At 39.4% G+C, this 27,279-nt stretch overlaps 1 protein-coding gene across 1 annotated transcript in view; it reads left to right on the top strand.

The window, feature by feature from the left end:
* Positions 1-27,279, top strand: part of LOC149532355 (methionine aminopeptidase 1A-like) — a 270,451-nt gene that overhangs the window by 156,556 nt on the left and 86,616 nt on the right. The window contains exons 9-17 of the mRNA XM_089807592.1: positions 3,922-4,021; positions 4,315-4,366; positions 4,534-4,575; positions 5,128-5,189; positions 5,275-5,373; positions 20,828-20,901; positions 21,000-21,069; positions 21,332-21,397; positions 21,480-21,568. Coding sequence (XP_089663718.1) covers positions 3,922-4,021; positions 4,315-4,366; positions 4,534-4,575; positions 5,128-5,189; positions 5,275-5,373; positions 20,828-20,901; positions 21,000-21,069; positions 21,332-21,397; positions 21,480-21,568 — 654 coding nt within the window. The remainder of the gene's footprint in view (positions 1-3,921; positions 4,022-4,314; positions 4,367-4,533; positions 4,576-5,127; positions 5,190-5,274; positions 5,374-20,827; positions 20,902-20,999; positions 21,070-21,331; positions 21,398-21,479; positions 21,569-27,279) is intronic.

Below are 27,279 nucleotides of genomic sequence, written 5' to 3'. Positions count from 1 at the left end.
GTGACACAAGGTGCAAGTTTCTACGTTGGTGATTTGGAGATTAGCTTTGACAAGTAGGTTGATGAGGTCGATTGCACATGAGGTAATAACAGGTTGGGGTTTTTGTGTGATGAACCATATATTTTTTATGCTCATGACAGGAATTCAGAGGAACAATCTAAGATGACACTGCAAGATGATGAACCACTTAAACAGGACAATAATGAACTGCGTAACTTAAAGAATCAATTGAAGGTTAGTAATGACATGGTTGTGGCATTGTTGATACGTTATGACAACACTCACAAGATGGTGGAAGATCTCTACAGAAAGGTTCAGAAGGGAGTGGAAGTAGATTGACTTGTTTATGATTTGCAAGTGATCAAAACAACTCTTGAAAGTATGAAATCAAATTATTTATATATGCTTTCCAACAGGGATAACATTCTTAAAGTTGTTGAAGTACATGTTCATCAGTTGAAAAAAGAAAGGAATGGGATTATGGAACTCAATAGAGAGCTTAAGTCTGCTCAGGAGGCATTGGATGAAACTCTATTTTCTCTTCAGGAAACAAAAAATAAGATCAGGGTCACAAATGTTGAAGTACATGTACATCAGTTGAAAAAAGAAAGGAATGGGATTATGGAACTCAATAGAGAGCTTAAGTCTGCTCAGGAGGCATTGGATGAAACTCTATTTTCTCTTCAGGAAACAAAAAATCAGATCAGGGTCACAAATCACTCTCGGGAACATGAGGCTAAGGTGAGGCAAGAGTTTTTCAAAGAAGTCATTGTTGAGCTTGATAGCATTCAACAAACTTATGACTTGGATAGTTGTCCTAAAACACCAAGTACCAAAGTTTAAGATCTCATTCAGCTTATCGACAACCCCATGTTTGAAGTTGATGCTGATTGGATTTTTGATAATCCCCTTTTTGAGATAAACGAGGACTCTCCTTTTGATTATCGTGAAGAAGATGATTTTGATTTTAGGATATGGAATCCTGGTACGATTCCTAGAAATGAATATGGGTCACAAGATGGAAGCGGTGAATTGACTACGGTTGATCATCATTGGATCAGTTCTAGTAGGGTTCCTGATTTCACACCATACAGAAGTTGGATTACATACATTAGCCTTTGGATAGATTTTGGTGTAGTATTGATGGGAGTTATGTTTCAATCTCAAGGAACGGGTTTTCAACTTCATTCTTATTCATAGTACCTATGTACCCGAAGGTTCTCTAGTTTGATGATGATAGTATGGTATTTGATGCACCCAAAGTGTTACTTTCAGTTTTTGAGTAGCTTGTTTATTACGTCTTCTATTTAGGTCGCGTTGTCACCATCTACTGGGTTATGCATAGTTCATTGTTACATTTCTACCTTATCATGTCAGTTGGTTATGACAACAGGGTTTGGGATCCGGGTGTTGATGGTATACAACTATGGCTTATTGAGAGTTGGTTATAATTCTACTCAGTTTGAGACCGGATGCAAGGATAGTCAGAGTTGTTCAGTCTACAGTTATAGTGAAATCTTATAGATTTATATGGGATTCAAGAATCTGAGTGATGGATGGGTTGCAGAGTGACACCTTGCTTTACAGTGTGGCTAGAATTGTTTTTAGATTGGGCTTTAGGGCTGCCTGCATATTCGTATAGGATCCTGGTACTGTTGCTTAAGGACAAGCAATTTTAAGGAGGGGAGATTTGTAATGTCCCCTTTTCTGGGACATTAAAAATGTTAAAAGATGTATTATTTATAATATTAAAATTGACTTGGAGAGTGTAGACTCAAAATATAAAAGGTCAATTTAATGTTATAAAGTGGGCAAAAATGACAATTGGATATAAGATGAAAAGCCAGGAGGGAAGTCAAAGAGTCACAGCTGTGGGGATAAAAGGAGAAGAGACTCTTTCATTTGGATATGCTTGATTTATTATTTCAGATTTCAGTTCTCTTTTGCGAGATTATTTGGAAAGCTTAAGCTTTCAACTAGTATGACGACATAGCCCTTCGTGCCGATAGACAGTGGACACAAACCCATTGTCCAGGGAAACATCAATTCAGGTGTTTCATATGCGCTTACAGGTTCTTATTCTAGTATTCCAGTCTGACTGTTATACTATATTTAAGATTGGATTTGTTGATGTTGGTTATTGTATTGTTGTTGTATAATGCAATAACATATTTTAAGGAGTTATAAGAGTTGCTAGTTTTTAAATTATTGGTTTGTAACGCATGGTTATATGCTCGAATCTTGAATGTTATTTTGGAAGAATGGGTTATTATCTTGTGGAGAATCTTTTGGTTTTATTGTTGTATCATTTTACATTTGCCTATGTTTTATAATCAAGAAGCTAGTTAAACATATGTTGGGATTTCTACTGGTTTTGATTGTGTTCGTAATACATCTGCATTTGTTTAGTTCTGAGTATATTTTAAAAGGGAAAAATGAGTAAATATTTAGTTAGGTATATTTCACCATCACTAATCTCCAAAAAATGCTTTGCATAGAAAGCCATCCTTGGATGTAAACCACCATGAGGGTTAGTCCAAGTAGTGGTAATATATTGTTTGTAAATATCAAGTCTGACATGCTCATTCAACTCTTGCCAAGATGGGAGGAGATGAGCAGGAGCATTCAGTGAAAACTGATAAGGAGGAAAACGATCAACTTCAATTCTAGTCGAGCTCAACAGAGAAGATGCCTGAGCATACCAGCAACGAGCCCGAGAGCTAGTATCAATACTCGCAATAGTAACAAAAAAGCAATATGCCAGATGGGAGTATCTATCACATTCACCAACTAAATCTGCAAAACCACGTAGGTGATGAAGGAACCAAGTCAGGTCAAATATGGCTGCAAGACAAAGGATGAGCACCAAACTCGGCAAAAATAATACTTTGAGGAGTGAAGCTGTGACATCTGATGATGCGTCGTAGAAGCAAAGTCTGAATCCGCTCAATCGAGGTCCAATCGGAACCAAGGAGAGAAGGCCCCCAAACCATGGAACCATAAAGAACAATCGGCTGAACAAGGGAGTCCAAGAGGGATAGGTTGGACGAGGTGTTGTGGAAATGGTGTCTGAAACACTGTTTCTCAAGCATAGGAAGAGAACCCATACATCTTTTATTTGATTTGTACTCCTTGGAGCATCGAACTGCTGTTCATTCTAACCTAAGGATATAGCACCTTAAGGTCTAGAAGAGGGTATAATCCCTCTGAACTCTGTTGCTGAATTAGGAGATAAAAACACTTTGATTTGGATCCTGGGCAGTGTCACCCAGAGATTACATGCATATGTGTTAGACAGATAGAATTGCTGTCAACAATTAGAGAATTTTGGAGACCTTCCAAGGACATTCCAGTTGAGTGTAATTTTCTGCACATTAAACTTTTAATATTTTAGCCACTAGTGTAGATAAGTCTAAATTCTCTATTAACTCTTCATTTATAAATTAAGTACAAAGTATTCTGACTGTGTTCTTGGAGTTTGATGTATGTAAACTTCTCCAAATGGGACATTGCATAATTACATCTGTAATGCAGCAACAGAAATTTTACTTGCACTGAATAGCCTGTCAGTATTGGAACTTTTAAGCTGCAGTATATATATCTAAAAATTTATATTTTGAAAAATTCTTGGAAATGGAATTCATGTGAAATAATTGTGTATATGTTTGCAATGCATTGTAGATTTGTCTCATGTTTTTCCTAAAACAATTATACAATCTGAAGACTATTTCAAACAATGTACATAGAATATATATAAATTCTTGTTCATGTTACATCTATTTTTTTGTGTCTGTGGACAATGGACGATTCATTATTTATTTATTTTGTGCTCTTGTTCAGTTACGTTATGTTTTCTTTCTGCACAACCTGTTACCATGCTTTATTTAGTTCATTGGTTGTTGTTGCTGTTTCAAAGTTTAGATTGCAAGAGAGGTTCTTGATGCTGCTGCAAGAGCTATTAGACCAGGGATAACCACAGATGAAATTGACGAGGTTGTTCATGAAGCAACTATTGCTACTGGTAAGAAGAGTATCATGAATGTTACAATGATTGACTCCAAGTGTTTGGTTCATAAACAAAGAAATCAAAGTTGGATCTTTTAATATTCTGTAGGGTATACAATGCAAAAGCATAATAACCAAAGTTGAAATTTCTCTATTTGGAGTTTCCGAGTATATGACCTGGTGCTATCTTTCTTTATTTGTTTGTTATTCTCATCTTTTGGTATGCAAAGTTCAGATATAATTAGATGCCTTCAATTAAGAACTTAGTTTTTTCTTTAGTCGTTTCTAAAATCCTTTTTGATCTCCCAGGCAGTTATCCATCTCCATTAAACTATCATTTCTTTCCGAAATCTTGCTGCACGTGAGTATTCTTTTGAAGTTATCACATCTTCTATTGTCTTTATGCAATTTTCTCGTTGTGTTAGATTGCTTTGGTTTTAGAGAGATTCTTGTTCTTTCCATTGTTTTGGAATTGTTTGTTTAAAAATATTGTTTCTTTAATCATAATGCACACATTTGACTGTCCAGGTCTGTAAATGAGGTTATCTGTCATGGCATCCCAGACGCCAGGTACAATTTTTTGAGATCGTTTGCATTCAAAACATTTTGATCTTTAGACTTTGTTAATACTTTGCTTTAGTATTTTGTGTGCCAATTTCCATTTGAGGAAAGTTTATATTTTAGTTCAAGTCCACAGAATGGGTTTAAGAATCAATTTGTTATGGATTTTACATGGATGGATAAGGGTTGAATTCTCACATATAGTCAAAGTAAGTTTTTGTGGTAGATGTTTTCTTTGCCATTGGGTAAGAAATGAAAAAAAACTTCGAGATGCATAAACACCTTTATGAAAGCATGCCAATTTACTGCCACATATTTATCCATTGTTTTTAGTGAACTTGTTCTTGGATACCCTTTGTTTGCTGTAATGCTTGGTAGGTAAATTAGAAACTATTTGTTGGCACATCTCTTCTATTTTATTTATTAGATATATTGTTCATCAAAAGAAAGATATGCCTCTACTCAGCACATTAAGATTAATATTCAATTTGCCTGTTACATACTCTGTTTTTTGCATAGATATCAATCTGTTCCATGTAAATTAATATCTGTTGACTGCAGGAGATTGGAGGAAGGAGATATTGTGAATGTGGATGTCACTGTTTATTACAATGGTGTTCATGGTATAATAATGGATTTTTTTAGTTGCCGTCTTCATAGTTCTTTTTTCCTGGACTTTTGTTTTATGACACATCAATTGATGTGCAGGAGATCTAAATGAAACATATTTTGTTGGTAAAGTCGATGAGGCTTCTCGACTACTGGTTCAATCTACAAATGAATGTTTGGAGAAAGCAATGGCAATAGGTAAATATTTTGAACTGCAAACTACAAGTTTTCTTTTGGATGGTTGATGCATTCCATCTATTAAGTCACATATACTTTTGTTTTGATTATCTGACTATTGTTGCATTCATGCTAGACAAAAACACCGACTTAAATTCTTTGCCATGTTCCCATATTAATAAGATTTAATAATAAATAAATGAATAATAGAATAAATAATAATATAATTTATTATTATATATTATAAATATAATAGAAAATTGTATCAGTATATGATATGATTATAATAATGAATATAATAATATGATAAATAAATAATAGTAACTAAAATTTATAAATTATAATCTTGATCGAATATATTATAAATTCTTATATCAATATAAATCAAACATTATAATGAGTATATTATTAAAGATTATGGCAGTAAAGATGGCTGCCTAATTTGAATGGTCAGAACCTCACCAGATGGGCAATATAGGGGAGGACGATCAAGGAGCAAGGGGAAATGGAGGTATAGCATATGATATAATATAAACTCAGTCAATTTACTGGCAGACAAAGGAATTTATGTCAGCGTAGAGTCATAACCAACATCCTTGCATCCTTCCTTTTGAATGGGTAGCACATAAATATCTCGAGTCCTCCATGGAAGACAGACAGAACATCTTCTCCTATCGCGCCCGTTTAAAATTGTGTAGAACAATTAGAACAAGAGATTATTGGTGACCTCCATAATTATGGTATCAAATTTGAATTACATATACTTAGAAGCATTAGCAGTTGATGGGGGCAGGAGATAAGACATAAGAAAAGGACAGAACAAATTCAATAAACAATATAACTACAACTTGTGAACAGAAGAGTGGCCGGGAAGGATGCATTCAGATTTTAAGTGGCCCACATCAGCAGAAGGAGGAAGAGGCTGTAGGTATCAACATGCAAGAATGGATAACATAAATACCAAATTATTATACTGTAACCATACCTTGACAGGAAGATAACATATATAAAAAGTCAAAGAATTTAGGCATGTAGGGTGATTACCATCTGAGAGAATGCAGGAGTACATGCCTTACTTCATTACTATCCTTCAATCAATGGTAGGAGCCTGGAGGTGGGGATATATCAATAGTAAGGAGTCGTCCAGTAAGGGAATGATCAGAATACGCATGAGTATTAAACACAGAATTTAATACACAGCATTCACATTATTGGAGAGCAGCAAACAAACAAGAATAAGCATTGAGAAAAAAGGGTTTTAGGGGAGAAGATATAGAAAATCACTAGACACAATCATCGGGAGAATCCTATAAAACCAATCACAAATCAATAATGGGCTTAGAGACAAGAAAATCAGATATCCAGTAACAAGAACTCAACTCTTCTATGAATACCATATGGGCAATACATGTTCTTCAGCTTTCAGATAACTCTATGAACTATACAATCAGGTATTCAGTGGATACGTTAATAAGCATACATCTCTGCAGTTGCCGTTTGAACCAGTCATAGGCAATTTAGAGATAATATTGTTATTTGAAACATTTGGGCAGTATGTCAGGGGAAGTCAGTAGACACCAAATAGGGTCCAAAACCAAAATATGAATTAGTGGGATGTATCATATAATATTTAGTTAAGCCACAGAGGATTGCTGCACAGTAGTGGAATATTTCCGATCAGAATAGATGCACTTTTGGCAGGGATAGGTAGCAGTGATATGGTCTCTATGTTGGCTTGGAATAGGGAATAGAACAAATATCATGGAAAAGATTAGTTTATATAATTTTGATACTCATCAAACAAGGAGGATCTCATTTCACATATTTGATGAAGCTATATGATCAGCTTGAGCCAGGGGCTTATAAAAAATGGATGTAGGACTTTAATTAGTAAGTTAAGAAAGTATTACAATACTTTTGCAGAAGCAAAGAATCATATCAGAAACAATGATCAAGAACTTAACTTTGATTATCATATGATTCAGAATTATTTCATCTCTGATAAGAGGAATTAGAAGGATACAACCACAGTGGTCAAATAAGAATATTTTCATGAGATCGATATCCATCCAAATGCAAATAGATACCAAATTCCTTCCAGCACAATGATACAAGAACAAAATCATCCAAGACAACATTTATATTAAAGTTTTATACAGAAAACTAGTTCATTAAAATCAGAAACAATATGAGATCTTTTATCTGACATTAGAAACTTGTAACTAAAATAAACTTAGTGGTGATTATCCCGTCATAGACAGTAATGAGATTAATATCAAAAGAGACAACTATCTAACACACACATAATATTCTTGAAATAATGCTACCATAACCTATATCTTCTTGAGTAGATAAAGTTTATAACTGATAAAAAGAATAGAGATTTCAACGTGATTATCCCAAACATCTAAACCATCGTACTAGGGGACATTATATTCTTTTAGAGTTTTGTATTCATTAATCTTGTACTAGCCTCCTCCATACATTTTGAGAAGGGGTAAAGAAACATTTGGCAACTTGAATGGTGCCACTTCCATTGTTTGATTGAAAAGGACACAAGACTACATAATACAAAATGATGTGAGGGTCTCATTTCTCTTATTTGTAGAAGACTGGTATAAGGTGTAAGAACCCACTTTCTTGCAATGGTTGTGTAAATGCAATCAAATCATGAGAGCCATTATTATGGACATTTTTTAATGGGAAAACATACAATTTTGCCTTGGTTAAGTTTATCCATTTATATTTAAAACATCCAACAATATAAATGAGTGAGGAATGCTCAAGGTGATTGTAGAATGGACATCAACCAGAATAAAAGAATATATAAGAACATACATTCAATTGTACAGGAATCAAAAGAACATTTAATGCAATTACCCCACATACCAAAGTTGGTGAGGGAAACCTTCTATTTTGTTGATTACAAAAAATAACTAGTACATCATTCATATTCCCAAGTTCCTAAATAGAGGTTGGTTGGTTAGGAAGACCAACAAACACATCCCCTCGCTAACAACTACTACTCCCAATTATCTTTAATTACAACATTGTATTATTAGGCACTAAATCTAGCCACCCCCCCACCAAAAAAAAGGTCATCTTCTAGACGACTGCCCAACAAAACCAAAAAGGAAACTATACTTCAAGAGGTAGGGTGGGAGGACATCGTTGGACTGGAGCCTCAGTGGCAAATACGCTCTAACTTCCGCTCTGCAGCCATGTGCTTAGCTTGAACTCCTTGAAATAGGCACAGGGCATCCATTCTGTCCTTTTCTGCTTCTGCCAATTTGGCTCCCAAAGTTGCTTTCTCAGCTTACCATTCCGCTTCCTTTTGCCTTGCCAATTCCTTTTCTTCTTTTAGCCGCCTTGCTAAGTCCTTTTCCTTCTGCCATGCTAGGAAGGTGCCTCATAATGCTTCCTCCATCCGTGCAAGGGACTGCATTAGAGGTGGTTGCTTAAGTGTCGAGGGGACTATAGGTTTGGCCTTCCATATCTTTGTTGCCTCTTCATGCAGGACTCCACTCTGAATAAGTACACTCTAATCCATATGGCAGTTGGTCCTCATAAATGCCACTAGTGACTTTGCTGCCTAGATGATGGCATCCATGTTGTGCCCCCTGAACCTGCTCTATTATCTCCTTAGTGGCTTGCTCCATGCCCCGCAACTCTTTGAGAAAGTTTTCATCTTTTTCCTCAAATGAAGGTACTGGCATCCATGCTCCAGTTGGTGCTATTGGTTCCTTGTGAGTTTTCACCCGGCCCTCCTCTGTCATCATTTCCATGAGAATTGGTGAAGGGGTGGTATCATTTCAAATTTTTCCAGAAACTATCTTGCTTTGTCAACATGAGTGTGTCCTCAACTTGTGCTACTAGTGGTTCTCTCCATGGACTTCTCGCTCTGTATCACCTCTTGCCAGTAGGTTGAACCAATAGGGCAATTGGTTGAACCACTTCAATACCTTCTAGTTTTACCAATATAACACTCTGTGAAGCTTTCTTGTGGCCCCAAAGATCTATCATCTTAGTGTTAGGCAATTGGTCTGAAGAAATGAAGTTGGCTAGAATGGAAATGTGTTTCGCGCTCCATTGCGGAAGTAGCTGCCCACCTCCTTGCAACTCCTCTTTTGTGCTAGCCTGCTCATTATGGACTCCTTGTACAACCTCCATGTTTCCTTTTGTACCACTACCCTCAGTCTCCTCTACCATACAAGTAGCAATTATACAATCACCTTGTGCTTCTCCCTCCACCATACAAGAAACCGTATGAACTTCTTTGTTCACACTTTCCTCTACTGTACAACCTCCCTCATCCACTGTACGACCCCCTTTGCTCTCCTCCGTATGACTTCTTTCCTCTGGCCCATTATGGACTTTTGCCAATTCCAAAACTATGCGAGGAAATGGTCCTCCATCTGCAGGTAGTAATGTGACTTCACTAGGTGTGCCCTTGAGATGGCTTAGCCAAAATTCCTTTTCCTCTGATTCATCTAAAGATGATGCTCTTGTAGCAGTTTCTTCTCTATCCAAACTCAAACTCTCATCTTCTCCCTTTGTGGTTTATATAAGATAAGATAAGATAATAATATTAATGTCCAACAAAAGACCAAAAGAGATCTATGGGACTGAAAAGATTACAACAGTGAAGCAAACCCTAACAGGAGCATATAAAGATGTCCGAACAAAACAAAAACAGCTAAAGAAATAACCATAAAGAACAGAGACCAAGAAAGCGCTAGGAGTCTTTCTTGGGCGAAAAGAAATCTGCCACAGAATGAAACAAATGCCGATGTGAAGAGGCAATGCCCTGTCTCTGTCCACTCCCAAAAGAACGCTGCTGATGCAAGTAGTCGGAATAGGATCTGACACATCTGGAAGGCCCAATATCCCGAAGAGAGTTGGAAGACCTTTTCACACCATGCAAAGGAGATAATGGTGTAAAGAAGGCAGTAATGAGCTGAGTAGATGAGTGCCGGTGGGGAAGCAGTATAGAAATGTCAGGTACTGCCATTTGCCTTAGTTTCTTTTTCATGGGATCTCACCCTCCAATACCCTTTCCAAAGATATCAAGATGGAACTAGTATGCCATAGGTGGTCTATAAGGTTCTACTTTGCTTGCTGGTATGAGGGTCCTCCTATGCTCCAGGCAACCTATGTCGATCTACATTCAAGAAAAATGCGATGGTGTGATGGGTCATGTAGAAAGCTTTATATTTCAATTGTAGAAACTCCCTTAACCTTTTTGACAGGGCGTGCACCCAATTGTACATCCTTCCCATATTTAGTTCATTGACTATGGGTAACATCCAAATGCCAATATTAGATGTGCGATTTCCACCCATAGTTTTCTATTACAATGTCTATAGTGCATCTCCAATTATCATCTGCTATGAATATTTTCTTTAACTCGTGGCTGTTATTCTTACGCAGAATGTTGTCTCATTCTTGTTGTGAAAGATCATTCCTACACATCAGGCAAAGCCATTTCACCTTTTTTTCTATTGTCATTTTTGTAGTTTTTGTTGCATCATGCCCTTTGTTGGGAACTCCAAATAATAAATCTATCTCTTTTGGAGAATATGAGATAGTGAGGTTTGTTGAAAATATTGGATCATTGACTTATGCCCCTTCTTGTCATATCTATCCACCATGGTTTGTAACATAGGGTCAAATTGCTTTAAATAAAAAATGGTTATAAAAATTATTTTATCTACCTCTTCTTTTTGTAATGCTTCCTTGAGAGCATGGTTCTCTGCAGTCTCCCACCATGTTCGACACTCGCTTCCTACTACACTTTCAAATGTGATGGTGGTAGTTGTGATACCTTATACATTCTTTCCCATATCCTTCTTGGTGGCCATTTTCCTTACCTACAACGCCTTCTTTTTTCTTGAATCAATAATGGTTCCTTTACTTGGGTTACCGATAGTGGTCTTCTCCATTTTATAGCATTGAGCAAGTCTCCAGGTGGCTGTGTTTTTTTTTGAGCGCCAACCGTTTTATACCTCCATGTGTCTGGGGTTGATTCCTTCTTGCTCCCCTTGTAACAGCCTATACCACCACCTTTGTACGGTGGCTTTACCTGTACGACCACACTCCCATGTACGTACAACCACACTCCTTCGTATGTTGGCTTGTAGAACTCATTCAACTATAAGGCATACAGAAGTCTTCCACTGGATGACCCTAACTCTTACCTTCTCACCTCCAGTTCTTCTCTGTACGTCGACGGGTATTGCCTGTAATTTGTTCTCCTAAACGTACTCGTACCTCTTGTTCTACTCCATGTATGGCGGATAGTCCTTCTTTCCTTACCAAACTTTCTCTTGCCCTTTGAACAAATATGATGGTAGTGCTCTGTACACTTGTTAGGCTCCAACTCGTATGCAAGCTCTAGCTTCCAATCTCCAAATGCACACACAAGCTTCCAATCTTCTTCTCCTGAACTCATATGCCAAAGCAAGATGTTTTCTGAACTATCACTACCTCCAAATTTGTATGCAAACTTTTAATCTACCTATCTTGTACTTAGACGCCAAAGGGAGATGTTCTTCGAACTATCATTGCTTAAGCACCTACGCTACCCATGTGTTTTATTCTTCTATCTTGACTTATGTGATGGTTGGATATTAGGGTTTGGTTTTATTAGTTCCCCTTAGTGATGCTTTTTATTTGTTCTTGTATTTCTTGGCTATGGACTTCTTCCTTTGTGTCCAAGAAGTACATAGAACAAGACTCCTTTCTTTAATTATAAGGTTTTAATTTTGACCCATTGACTAGGTCTTTTAAATAATTATTGTCCAATGTTGATAATTTTATAGCTCCATTTTCCCTTACATCCATTACTTTGTATGGTCCCAACTAATGTATTATGAACTTGTCTGTCTTGATTTCTTTCTTACCATTATACTTAAGTACTAACTATCTCAGTTTAAAAGTTATTTTCTTCAAATGTTTATTATGCCAATTTTTTGTCTCCTTTGTGCTACTTCAGTAGCCCATTGAGCCATATTCCTCCTTCAATCCAATTTTATTAAGGCATTTAGTCGTTCGCTCAAGCTCTCCATATCTCCTAGTCTGTGTTCCACTACTACCTGTAGATTGGGTATTGTATATTCTACTGGCATCACAACCTCCTGTCCATACATTAAGTGAAAAGGAGTTTGCCCAGTGGTAGCCTTGTAAGTAGTCCTATAAGCCCATAAGATTGTTGGAAGCCTTTTCTCCCAATCTCCTTTTTCTACTCTGCAAGTCTTATACAAAATGGTCACCAAAGCTTTCTTTGTGGCCTCTGCTTGCCCTTTGGCATTGGGGTAGCAAGGACTAGAAAAGGAATGGAAAATTTTGCACTCATTTGTCATTGCTTGGATTGCTTGGTTCACAAAGTGCACTCCTTTGTCACTAGTTAATTGCAGGGGTATGCCGAACCAAGTCATTATCTATTGATAGAAGAATTTGGCCATCTTATTGCCGTGTTGTCTAGGAGTGCTCTTGCCTCCACCCATTTTGTGAGATACTTCATTACAACCACTATATATCTGCATTTGTGGGTGTTGCTAGTAGGGAGGAGGCCCACAAAGTCTGATTCCCCACGCTCAAATACCTCATGTGGTTGTGAGGGGAGCAGTGGCATGAAGTCTCTTTTGAGTGGTTTCCTGCCCTCCGACATGTATTGCAACTTAGAACCCATTCCTGAGCATCCGCATGAATTGTAGGCCACCAGAGTCCTACCAAGAGTTCCTTCTGGGCTATAGCATCCGATCCCATATGTCCTCTTGCCAGGACTTCATGGGACTCCAGAGGACCCCAGGAATCTCTTCCTCCATCACACATCTCCTCAAAACCTCATCAAGCCCCATCTTATACAATAACCCATTAATTAGCTAGAATGTCTTGCTTTTCAAAAAAATCTTTCTCCTTTTAGTCCCTCAGAAAGGTAGCAGTGGATAGGCTTTGGCCAATGCCTTCGTACCATTGTGGGAGTACTGCACTTAGAAACAAGTGGGCATTTGGAAAGTCTTCTTTTACTCCATTTTCCGTAGGTTCTCTTGATTTTATTCTAGATCATTATTCTAGATAACTGATTTCCAATCACATGACTTTTCCCTGGCTCGACTATGATTTTAAAGGTAAATTCTTGAAGTAGGATTAACCACATGCTAAGTCTTCCTTGGATAATAGGTTTGTTAACTAGATACATAGACCATACCTAGAGTTTCTCTCTCTGTGCAATTGTAATGCCATTCCGCTTTTGATAGTAACCTACCAACAAAGTATACTGGTTGGTCCATTCCCTCCTTTCCCATTTGTGTCGAAGTGGTGTCTATTGCATTGTTTGATGCGTCCACATGGACGTGAAATTCCTTGTTCTAGTCCGGATTTACGAGGATTAGGGCTCCAACCAATCTCCTCTTCAATTCTTGAAAAGCCTCCTCTTGGTCCTTTCCCCATGCAAAAGTTTCCCCTTTTCTCGTTAATTTCTCCAAGGGTAGAGATACTTCTGCAAACCCCTTTATAAATCTCCTATAGTATCCCACATGTCCTAGAAATGCCTTGGCACCCATCACATCTATGGGAGCCTCCATGTCAACAATGACTATGATTTTGTTAGGGTTCGTCTTCAAACCTACCTTGCACACTATATGACCTAGGAGTCTACCTGGGGAACCATGAGTCGACATTTCTTTGGGTGTAATGCCAACCTCGCCCTTGTACATCGTTCCATGCATTCTCCTATAACCTTCAGGTGCTGCTCCTTTCCACTGTAGATAGACCAGTCATCTAGAAAGGTTGTAATAACCTCGACCCGAGTGGTAACTAAGATTAATGCCAATCTTTATCAATCTTTAATGATTTACCATTTCGTCAAACACTTTGCAGCTCAACTCTAATATTGGTACTAACACAAATGAACTTGCAAGGAAAAACTTAAAGGAGCGAATACAATTGAAGTAAAGCCAATCAAAATACTAACACCGATACAAATAGCCTTTGAAAAAGCTTCACTCGATTCTTAAATTGTATATATATTAACCTTTAGTAGGGTCTGTGATTACTTGAAAGATGGTAATTATGAACTTCCAACAAACATCAGAATGTGGGTGTTGATATCACTAAACCTCAAGTTGTATGTGTAGGAAATAATAGCAGGAAAGAATCATGCCATGTTTGATGAATTTCGCATCTGAAACTTGAATGCCTATAGTAGTAGATTATTTCTGTTTGCATGATAGGGCAATTTACCCTCTCAAAATACAGTTTGAGTCCTCATAGTCTGCAACTAATCGAATGCCTGATTGCAGCAATGCCGACTCCAGGAATGCAACAGTCAAGGTGCTCTAACAAGAAATAAATGTCCGCCTAACACTTAGGCCCGATGCGTCTGACTTAGCTGCCCCAAAATGTAGCAACTATGAGCATAAGATTCCCAATTGTAATTGATAATTGCAAACGCCTAGTTAAACCAATTACACTTCAGTATTTAAAATCCTTAATTTCCAAATCAAGAGCGACCAACTACAATAATTGTGCCCTCTAAATTCAAATTGGAAACAACCCAATCCCCTTTACCTCAATAGTGGTAATGGTAGATAACTTCAGCAAATTCTCTCCTTAGGCCACAGAGAAATAGTAGAGGAAGAGAAAGGTAATTCAGATCAAAACAATTCACAATACCTCAGCTGTGAATTGCCAAGCGCTTCTCAGAATCTCGGGAAAGCTACAAAGGAAACAAAAGCAAATAAATATCCAAGCGTACTTTTGCCAATGAAATGGGCTCATAATTATAATACCTTGTTGACAAAAGTTTCCCAAAAGAACTTGACGCTTGAAACTTTCCAACTCAACTCTTTTGGTAATTTCTTAATATCATTATTATAATAAAATCTTATCATAATAAACCAACTTTAATTATTAATCAATAAATAAGAACTCATGCAATTAATTACCACATCCACTGCAGGCGATGCCCGACTACTAGAGGCACCCACAATATTGCCAAAAATAGAGTTACTAAGAATAGTAAATCTTCAATCAAGACCGCCAAATCAGCCTGTTGGCTCATGAGGGTCTCTATGATGAGCTAACTCATTTAACTACACAAACTTGTCAAAAACGAGGACATTACAAAGGCCTTGAAATTGCGTACTGACATCCCTTCAAATATGAGAAGAACAATTCTTTGAAATGTGGTCAGTGCATTACATAACCCAAATGGCATCCTATTGTAAGCATAAACTCCATCTTCCTCTACAAAGGTGGTTTTCAGATTATCCTCTGCAATGCTGATTTCGTTGTATCCTAAAAACCCGTCCATGAAGGAGTACATCTCCTGTCCGGCCACTTCCTCCAAGATACTATCCATAAAGGGGATTGGGAATGGGTTTTTTATAGCTCTGCATTTAGGTACTTGAAGTCAATGCAAATCCAGATTTGATTTCCATCCTTTTTCAAAGATATAACTATTGTCAACACCCTCTTGCTGGTCTGCACCCTGAATATGATGCATGCCTCAAGCATCCTCGTAATCTCTTCCTAAACCTTAGCAACATAGTTCTTATTCATTTGATAAGGTCTCCTTCGTACTGGTCTTGCTTCTGGTACCAAAGGTATTTGATGGATGCACAATTTAGGTGACACTCCTTTTAAGTACTCGTATGTCCAGGCGAAAACATCTTTATACTCAAGAAATATTATGAATGCTACTGCTTTTAAAATTAAATCCCAGTCGTCTCCTACAAAAAAAGGATTTCCTTAGGCTGGTCCTTTTCGCGTAAATTCCATTTCTCCAGTTTAACCTCTTCATACTCTATTTGTTTCTCCTTCTGGAATGAGTGTGTTGGGGTATCATCGATTGAAGTCATACCTTCTACGTGCTCCTTATAACACCTTGGATAATTGTCCTTAGATTTCATCTCCTAAACCTGTAACGTGTTATACTCTAGTTAAAATACTTCGTAATCCCCCATTTGCCAGTGAAACATGCCATTAAGGGAACTCTTTTTTATCTTCTGAACATTCTCCCAGCCGTAGAATGCCTTCTTCGTCAGGTTCAATTCCATTACCATCCTCCCCCTTGGCTTCTGAATCGAAGGCGAGTTCTTGACTAACCGACTAGTTCTTTAGGTCGATTGTGTACTTCCTACCACCAACTTCAATGGAAAGGTTATTTCTCTTCCAATTGTGGTTAGCTTTTGCATCCTCTTCCCAATAATGCATCATACCCCTTCTTCTCCAGGGCAATTACTACAAAGTCGAGGAAGAATTGCCAAGTCCCAATCACCACTTTCTGTCCCATTAAGGTTCCAATGGGCTTGATACCATGTTGATCCGCTCCGACTAACTGGAAGATGGATGGCCATAGGGTTGGATTCCCAAGAGCCTTCCAAGTTTCTTCAGGGAGGATATACACACCCGAGCTTTCATCTACAATAGTATTGGTCAATTAGCATTCCATGATGTCCATCTCCACCACTGTCGGAGTTCTTCCCATTCCTATGGTGAATATAGAGTTATTGTCTTTACCCATTTTTTCTACGTCCTTCGATGGCTCCTCCTTAGTATCATTTCCATGTGCTATTGCCACCTTTAATTGCAGCAGGCTTTCCAAGAGATCCCCAATTTTTACTGGCACCATGGTCTCCAGGACTTGCTTTATGATGTTAGTTTCCAGCATAGATTTGGTGGAGGAAACTTTAGGAATCTTATCTTTCCTTCTTTACCCATCATTTCTTGGATCTCCCTCTTCGCTTCGTCCAACCTCTCCTTTTTAGTACCTACGTCCGAATATGTGAGTTTTCTTGCGTGCATGAGTGATAGCTAAGACTTCCTCTTCTAGTTTTGCCACCTCCAGCATGTTCATGCTCTTTTGTTTGGGGCAGTTAGCATCCTCATGATTACCGGGCGCACACCATTTGTAGAGCATCCCCCCACCTTGACCTCCATTTTGGCAATCATAGGCAAAGTGCCCCCACTCATTACATCTCCTACATTGTATCATGGGCTGCCCTTTGGAGTCGTACTGTATTCGGCTCCTTGGTATGTTGTTATTGCTGTTATTGTTACTAACCTTCCTATTGTTTTGATACCCTCTAGGCGATGCTTCCATGCTTGTGTTGCGTGGGCGAGTAGAGGGAGGTGTGGATGGTTCTAGTTGAGTGAAAAATACTTGGGCATTGCGTGCTTTCAAATTGTCAGTACAATCCTTAACGGAATGTTCGATTACCTGACATATATCACAAAATTCATGGGCCGCCCTTTGTAGTCGTACTGTATTCGGCTCCTTGGTATGTTGTTATTGCTGTTATTGTTACTAACCTTCCTATTGTTTTGATACCCTCTAGGCGATGCTTCCATGCTTGTGTTGCGTGGGCGAGTAGAGGGAGGTGTGGATGGTTCTAGTTGAGTGAAAAATACTTGGGCATTGCGTGCTTTCAAATTGTCAGTACAATCCTTAACGGAATGTTCGATTACCTGACATATATCACAAAATGCCTTCCCAGGGCAAGTGTTCTTTGTGTGTCCCTCCTTTTCACAATCTATAAACCATAGTTCTTTTCCTTCCCTTTTCGCCTCCTTGCTTCTTATTATTTCCTTCATCATTCTCATCATATCCTTTTGCAATGCTTGTATGGTTTTAGATTCACCCCCACTTTCTTCGGAACTCTCGCTCCCACTTCCGTGCCTCCTTCCTTTGGAAGTCTTGCTTTCGCTTTCTATATCCATTGTGCATGTACATGCTTTAGCGAATGATGATGGTGGGGCAATTTTCATTTTCCTTAGTAGGTACGGGGTTAACCCTTTGATAAACCATCTTTTCTTTAGTCCATCTGCATGTTTATTATCCAATTTCCCGATCAACTCCTTCAGTCTCCTATATGCCCCTAGAGATTCATTTTTTTTCTCGTCTTGTGATTTATATCTTTGTTACAATCTCATCATCGTCCCGTAAGAGCCAAAATTCCTTCTCAAAAGTAGTACGTAGGTCCCTCCATGTGGACGCCTTCCCAGCCTTCAAGTCTGTGTACCAATCAATAGCCATTCCCTGTAGGGTGGCAGGAAATGCCTTTGGCCTCATTAGTGTCTTTTTCTCCATTCACCTGCCATATGGTTATGCATGTTTTACAATGTCTTGCAAGGTCTTCCATTCCGTCTCCTGTGAATCTCAACAGTTTTTGTTTTTTTGCAGCCATTCTTTTCCCCCTTTTCCCTCCTGTCGGGACTATTTTCCCTCCTGTCGGGAGTGTGTTCCTTCCTGTTGGGAGGGTTTCTTGAGTGCTTGTTCCCGAGGCTTCTCCTTCTTCCCCTAGTTCCTCCTCTCCGTGATTAAAACTTTGTTCCTGTGTGCCACGGTGTTTCTGGCGTGCAGGGGTCTCAGGGTCTATCCACCCTTCTTTCCTTCTTCGGCCTTCTGAGATTGCCAAATCGACAATGCATTTTATTGTATTTTAAATTAGATTATTTTCTTCTTGATTTGGCTCCTAGGATTGATTTACAAGTTCTCTTAAATGGCGACATCTTTCTTCTTGTTCCCTATGCTGTAGGATTTGCCGTAAGGCAGTTTCCCCCAAAACTTCCTCTTCTTGCATTCCTCTTGGGTCCTTGTTTGGGAATGGGGGCATGAATTATTCTATTGCTTGCTTGTCTTCCTTGGATTTTCTCTCTTGCAGTTCCCATGTACTTCTTTTAGTGAATTGTTGGAGCACTTATTGCCTTCTTTGTTCACTTTATGCTTGATCTCGTTCTTCCTCCACGCGCACCAAATTTCTTACCAACAACTGAGGAATTTAGTTGAGGTCATACACCGCTGGTGGCACTGAAAGTTCGTCCGGTACCATGCTCTCTAGAGCCGCTCTCTTGGGCTTCCCTTTGCATGTACTGGTCGACAGAGACTTCCCTGGTGACCACTAGATCTCATGTTACATGATCCTCCCTTGTGATTTTTTTTTGTTCTCCATCACTATTTGTTACATGTATTCGTGGAAGGAATGGTCTACCCATTACTCCATTCTATCTAATATTTGACTTCCAAGATCAAACTTAGGCAACAACGCCAAAATGTAGAATGGACATGAACCAGAATAACAAAATATTCAAGAACACAATTTCAATCGTATAGGAATCAAAAGAACATTTAATGCAATTACCGTATGTACTAAAGTTGGCAAGGGAAACCTTTATTTGATTGATTATCAAAAACAACTAATACATCATTTATATTCCCAAGCTCTTAAATAGAGGTCAATTGGTTACGAAGACCAACCGACACGTCCCCTCGTTAACAACTACCCATCCCAAACCATCTATCTTTAATTACAACGTTGTATTATTAGGCCCTACGGTGATTTCTTTGTTGGCATTTTGTTGATATTACACTCCAAAATGTCTAGGAAAATCTTGAATTTCTAGGCAAACAAATGTGGATATATTTGGGGCTTGTTTTCCAAAGTACTGAAAATTACAATTTGTAACTTTTTTGGTTGGTTGTCCAAAGGTTCTGTATTTGATAACTAGATTGGAGGATAGGGATATTGATGGACTCATCAACTAATATTCTTTTAATCAATTAAATTTCTCTTGTTTGCCTAAACTTCACAAGCTTTGAGTGGATATTCTAGATGAACGGAAGAGGGTAGTGTTTTGTCAAAGCCTTAATAGCCAAATGAATTCATTAAATTGTAACGCTATATAAACTTTAATAATGTTGAAGAAAAATATTTAATAATCCATAGAAGCAAGATATACGTTATCTAGGTTGTAATAGATAAACTGTGTCTAAATGAGGAAATAGCTAAAATATTTTGTGGCTTTGTTGAACTTCTTAGTTATTGTAGAACATATCAATGAATCTAGATAGATATTATACTTAACTTTTGTGGTGTATCAGCTTGGCTGATTTGTTAGGAAAGTTGTTTTGGGGTATCCTTTTTGCTTCCAGTCTTTTATGTCTATAATTCTAATGAGTCTGAACGCTCAAAATGAAAATGGTCTATGTGTTGGCACACATCTTTCATTGGCAGCATTTTTTATGCATGTTAGTTCTCATCTTTTATTTGCAATGTTACTCAGCTTCACTAATGGGAAGAGAAATTGGTTTGCACTACCCTCTTTGCCCCCAACTTTTATTTATAGGATTTAGTTGACTAGAAATATATAATGCAATGGTTGAAATTTTAAGTACCCTTTTTCCATTGGCAACTTTGTGCTCTAGAGGATTGGGGGTTCTTCGTGTGACTGTGGTTAAGATGGAATATATAATCTGTTTATGTTATCTGATGAGGTGCATTGCTTATCATAAAGAGGTCTTTGTGTATGTTTCCTGGATCTTGTTCATGTATAGGATTTTGTTGCATTTGATTGAGCTTCTGTAAAATTAGGTCATAGTGGATCACATTTATAAAGGTTTGATTGTGTGATTTATGATACCTAATTAGTTTTTAGTTCTTACTGGAGTGTGCCATTCATTTTGCATGCTCAGTAAAACCTGGAGTAAGGTTCCGTGAAGTGGGCGAGGTTATCAATCGGCATGCTTCAATGTCAGGGCTATCTGTGGTACAGGGCTCACTTTATTTGGACATTTTAATTTTAATCTAGGTTGCTTGTTTTACTGTAAATACTCTGTTTGTTAAGATTTATAGTTTGTGTAACAGGTGAAATCCTATTGTGGACATGGTATTGGGGAGCTCTTCCATTGTGCACCAAATATCCCTCATTATGCTCGTATCCTTTTGACATGCCTTCTTACTTGAATGGTCTTGGAGATTTGATCACTCTTTGGCTTGTTGTTTAACGATCTAGGAAAAAAATGGAGACTGCAGAGAATAGGGTATAAGTTATTTTCCCGAGTCATGTGTGACCTGTACTATTATGTTATAAATATAATGTATGTACTTATGGTTTAGTAGTTGGAGGAAGAAAACATTATTATAGTTGAGTGGCATTTTTATGAAATTTGGGAAATATCTCCTTGACCTCAATATAGGAAATAAAGCTGTTGGCATAATGAAAGCAGGTCAAATATTTACAATTGAGCCTATGATCAATGCAGGTATGACACTTTTGAATATGATTATTATTTATTCGATATTTTATTTTCATTTGTCATAATGAAAGATCTTCCACTTATATAGGAGTATGGCGGGACAGAATGTGGCCAGATGGATGGACAGCTGTTACAGCAGATGGGAAGCCCAGTGCCCAGTTTGAGCACACCCTCTTAGTGAGTAGTGTTTCTTTTTATCATTCAATTAAATTTTTACAGGGAATGTTAGCACTTGGAAATGTGGTGGAACTTAGGTGTTTTGGTTTGCAACTGGTACCAGTACACCCTTTAAGTAAACTGTAAAACATTCTCTTTTTACATCTAATGAACTGCATGAATATTCAACAGGAATTAATCAGGAAATGATAAATGGAATGCTCACATGTTAAATCTTGTAAATTATGGATACCCTGTGAGCAGTGATCCAGATGAATACATAGTACATTCTTCCATGCGATTATCAGCACCATTCTTATTCAATGAGGAAGCACAAAATATTTCATCTACGCGCTAGACAGCTTTGCCTATAATAGTTTGTTTGCCCATTCAATTTGGAGGGAATTTCTTCACGTCAAATAAATAGCTCAGGAGATTTTTATCAAAGGAAAACCATAAGTTTTTCATTCTAATTATAAACATCTTGTGCTAAGATAAGATAAGATAAGATAATGATATTAATGTCCAACAAAAGACTAAAAAGAGGTCTATGGGACTGAAAGATTACAACAAAGCAGGGCTGAAGCCAGCAGGAGCACACAAAGGTGTCCGAAGAAAAGCAACAACAACAAACAAATACAAGCAACAGAAAGCACTAGGAGTCTTTCTTGGGTGAGAAGAAATCAGTCATAGAATGATACACATGTCGATGCGTAGAGGTACTACACTATCTCCGACCTGTCCTAGAAGAGTGTCGCTGGTGCCTATAAGCAGAACGGGATCTGACGCATCTAGAAAGATCACTAGGCCGAATAGAGCTAGAGGGCCTTTTCACACCACGCAAGGGGGATAAAGGTGTAAAAAATGCAGTAATGAGCTGAGTAGATGAGTGCCGTTGTGGAAGTAGAGTCTGAATCATGTTATCCCGGAGCATAGTGGCCTCACGCAGATACAGTGCAAGGCATCTCTGATCATAATAGCTGAAGAAATCATAGAGAGAGAAGCACTCTCTAAACAAACAAAAGAACCTCCCTTTGATCTCATAATAAATAGGGCATCGAAAAAGAAAGTGAGCCTCATCCTCCACCTCTCCTAAAGAACAGAACAAACAAGTCCGCTCCTCCTTGTCAATATGATGATCCAACTAAGCTCGAAGACGGTGGGAACCAACTCTGAAAGAACCTAAAGAGATCCGCAGGGCATGAGACCAACGTCGTGAAAGATAGCTGGGTCGGGCAATAATCCCATCTGAGATCTCCAAAAAGTGTGTCGCATAAAACGACATCCATGGGCGTAATCCACCAGGAGGGTTAACCTAGGTAGCAGTAATGTAACATCTATAAATATCAAGACGAACATGCTCATTCAACTCCTACCGAGAAGGGAGAAGATGAGCAGGGACACTCAAAGAAAACTGAAAGGGGGGGAGACGATCAATATCAATCCCAATCGAACTGAGCAAAGAAGAGACTTGTGCATACCAACACCGCACATGAGCACCAGACTTAGCAGCCGCCATGGAAACCGAAGAGCAGTAAGCTAAATAGGAGTAACGATCACGGTCTCCAACCATATCAGCAAACCCACGAAGGCGATGAAGAAACCAAACTAAGTCAAAAATGGCTGCAAGTCTGAAAGGATGAGCCCTGAACTCAGCAAGAATGATACCATGAGGAGTAGATCTATGACATCTGATAATGCGCCGCAAGAACAAAGTTTGGACCTGCTCAATCGAGGCCCAATCAGAGCTAAGGAGAGGACCCCAAACCACAGAACCATAAAGAACAGTCGGTTGAACAAGAGAATCTAGGAGAGATAGCTTAGACGAGGTATCCTGAAAATGATGTCTGAAGCACTGTTTCTCAAGCAAAGCAAGAGAACCCATGCCCTTATTCACTTTGGGCTGGATAGCAGGTCTCATGCTAAAACGCGGTCCGGAAAACATAACACCTAGATACAAATAGGATGAAGTAATCTCAATCTCCTGGGCCCGAAATGTGAAGTGAAGATGAGAGGTCTTTAAACAATTAAAGACCATGATCTGAGTCTTACCCAAGTTAACCACCAGCTGTCTCTGATCACAAAATAAAGCCAATCTATCAAGAAGTCTCTGTAACCTGTCAGGAGAGGAAGCAAGGAGAACAATATCATCCGCAAAGAGAAGGATCAAGATCAGAACCTGATGAAGATAACAACCATCACCCGGGAGCGAAGACTCCAAGAGGAAGTCCTCCAACTCATCAATATATAACCCAAATAAAGTAGGAGGGAGAGGACAACCTTGCTCAACCCCAATAGTACAATGGATCGGATCTGAGAAGCCAACAGGAGTTCGAAATCTGTCGACAACACTCTCATATAATCTCATAATAGCAATACGTAGCATCTCGGAAATACCGATCTCCCTAAGTCTCTCAAACATAGCCACCCTAGGAACAGAATCAAAAGCTTTGCGAAGATCAACAAAGCAACAGTATACCTTTTCCGATCTGTGTTTGGCCTCCTCAATAATAGCCCGTAGCGTGAAGATGTGGTCCAGAGTTTGATAATCCGTCCGAAAGCCCGCCTGTCCTCTAGCCCTACAACCAATCCTGTTGAGCTCCGCTGATAGCATAGTATTAAGAGCAGTAGCATACAGTTTGGCAAAAGTGTGCCCAATCATGATGGTTCTGTAGTTCCCCGGATCAGAGACAGGCCCAGTCTTGTGAATGGGATGAATCAAGTGCCTAGACCAGGAAGCCGGAAACCCAGTGTGAATCACTCTATTAAAAAGAATAGAGAGATAGGGACCCAGAATTGAGGCACCGAACTTGAAAAGCTCAGCCTGAAAACCTTCCTCATCAGCAGCTCTACTACATTTCATGGATCTGATAGCCTCATAAATGTGGGAAGGGGTGAAAAGGTGAACGAAAGGAGGCAAGGGGGGGTGAATGGAAAGCTGCCCAGGAATATCATAAAGAGCCATGGTATGCAACGCAAGGGAGTGAAAGTCAAGGGTGGAAGGCAGAGGGGGATGACGGGGGAAAAGAGTACGCCAAAAGAGCTGGGGATTGCTAACTAGTGTGGAACAAAGTGACTTACACTTTGAGGCAGTGAAGTTACGCTTCTTACTTCGAAGCAAGCGGAGATAAGACGAGCGAATACTGGCCAAGTCAGTGGAGTGAGCCTCAAAAGCAGAGCGCATAGCACGATGAAAGGATTTGCAGTCTGAATCAAACCACTGGTTCATGGGGCAAGTATTACGACGCTTGTTGCGAAGGAGCAAGGGAGGGCGGTGAGGGATGGAAAGGGTGGCAAACTTAAGAATAGCCGATGCGAGTAAGTCAAACATGGGGGTGGCCTCGAACGAGTCAGAGAACCCCGAAGGGCTGAGGAGTTTGGAAAGATGAGCGGAGAAGAGCTCACAGTCACCATCAATGAAATGGAAGCGAATGGGCAAGTGAGCGGTAATAGAAGAATGATGAGGTGACATGAGTGAGGGCGCAGAAAAAGGGGAGAGGCTACAATGAATGCTGAGGAGAGAGTGATCCGCAAGAGGAAGGCGCAAGATGGTGAAACTGCGAAAACACGGGATGAAGGAGGGATAGGCAAGAACATAATCCATGGCACTAGCACCACCACCATGAGGCCAACAAGTGAAGATCTCAGAACCAGGGAAGCAAGAGAGGCCATTCAGGATCACCAAACCAGAAAACTCACAAAACCGCAGCAAATGTCTACCATACACGGATAACGGCCCAAGAGCATCCTCAGAAAGTCTATGAAGCCCTAAAGAAGTAGGATCAATCTCGGTGGAGCACAAGGGGTCAGAGTGACGATCATAAAGTGGAGTCTGTAGTGCTTTGGTTCGCGCATTGAAATCCCCAAGAATAATAATGTCCCCTAAAGCAGTAAATTGAGAGATAGTCTCGCAAAGATCAATAAAAGGATCACCGTCATCGGTACCATGAATAGCATAGTGAGATACAGCCGGTGGAAAGTAGCAAGCAGCCAAGTAGATATCCCTTTGATGATAACACTTACGATCAATACGGACCCACATAAATCTGGCAAACAAATCTGAGTGTACAATAGAAGTGCTACTGAAAATATCATCCTTAATCAAACAAGCCACACCCCCTGAACCCCGCACACCACCCGAAACGCGTACCTCCTCCCTAAAAACGAATAACCACTGGAAGCTTGTGACACCTGGCAGAGGACGCATAGGACTCTCGTGAGTCTCTGCTATGACAAGAATATCGGCGGAACCCACAGCATCAAGAAGAAGACCACATAAGGACCATAAAGATCCATTACCATTCCAACAGTTAACAAGAAGGGAGCAAGTGGGGGCCTCCCTCTTGTCCGACTGCTTGTGGGAGCGTCATTTGGCCTTGGGGGCTTGCCTCTTTTCCCAACCACTTGGGGGGAATCTCTAATAATAGCTCTTAGATTTCTGATAACAACCCATTTACCATCCTGCCTAGCTTTAGTAACAATACCACAAGCATGTTTGAGCTCTGCAACCTGGGACTTCGTGAGATCTTCATCCAAGAAGATCTTCGAAGGAAGGGAAAACAACTTCCTCTTAGCACGGAAAGCCTGAAGCCTGTCTGCAAGTGAAAAGAATCTGATAAAAAGGACCTCCCCCTATCCAAACCAACACCTATCCAACGTAATCTCGGTAAGACCAAGTTGATCATAGAGGAAAGAGCGTCCCGCTGCGAGAGGATCGTGGGTAGAGGGGAGTCCACGAACCCGTAGATTGAGCTCACGGACCCGCCTCACACGTTCATCCTCAATCTTACCTTGCACCATTTTATCAATATTGGCCAGAGGTTGAGAAGTTGTGTTACTACAAAGAGAGGCCCATGTCTTGACTTTCTGTTCCGTATCAGAAATAAGAGAGGAGTGTTTAGCTGCTATGATGGATTGTTGTTCTTTAATGGCATCAAGACCCTCCAATTGTGTGATGATAGAACTGATATTAACTTGCAAACCTGCTGTCTCCTTAGCAAAAGTATCCGAGAAACATTGAAACCGAGCCGTATTAGAGGTGGTGACACCCTTAAGTTCGGAAATGGTAATACTAAGGGAGGAAACCTGTTCTCTCAACTGAACATTATCGGATTCAAGTTTTGCAATTCTGTCACACAACCTCCTTTGGTAAGTGTTGATCTGCTGGCTCTGAGTTGAGTTTGATTCCATACAGTCTGCCATGACAAACAGGGAGCAGAATCACAGCCAATTGCCGATATTCTGGAAATGTGCGTTGAATGCTGAAGTGGTTCGAATTGGATTCACACTGTATGCAGACTAGTCGTCCTTTTTGGTTGTGCTGGAGCCCAAGGTATCAACTCTTGCTCATGATGGTAGGAACCTCTTCTTAACCTGGAACTATAGGTAATAAACTTGCCGTATGGAGCTGTCTGGTTTGCTATGCCATCAATGGCGTTGACCCAGTAATTAACCCTCCTGTCTTCTGCCGAATCGTGACTCACGATGACCTCCTTTACCGTTTAAAATGGAGCCAACCCGTCAAGAGATTTACGCAAGTGCTCACAGCTACTGGGCGCTAGAACTTTAAGCGAAGGTTAAACCCAAACCAACTTGGCCTCTTTTATAGTAGACGTGTAAATAAAATCACAATCCAGCAAATACAATGGAGACTACTGTCACTGCTGTTGAACTCGTGTATTATTCAGCAGTGCCCTGGTTCTGCTCACTGGAGCTTTCCTCTCAAATCCACG

This window comes from Cupressus sempervirens, chromosome 10 (genome assembly GCF_028749045.1).
Source record: "Cupressus sempervirens isolate cs-2001-9-10 chromosome 10, ASM2874904v1, whole genome shotgun sequence".
Lineage (NCBI taxonomy): Eukaryota > Viridiplantae > Streptophyta > Pinopsida > Cupressales > Cupressaceae > Cupressus > Cupressus sempervirens.
Note: the sequence above shows the minus strand (reverse complement) of the source record. Positions and strands in the feature narration are given on the sequence as shown.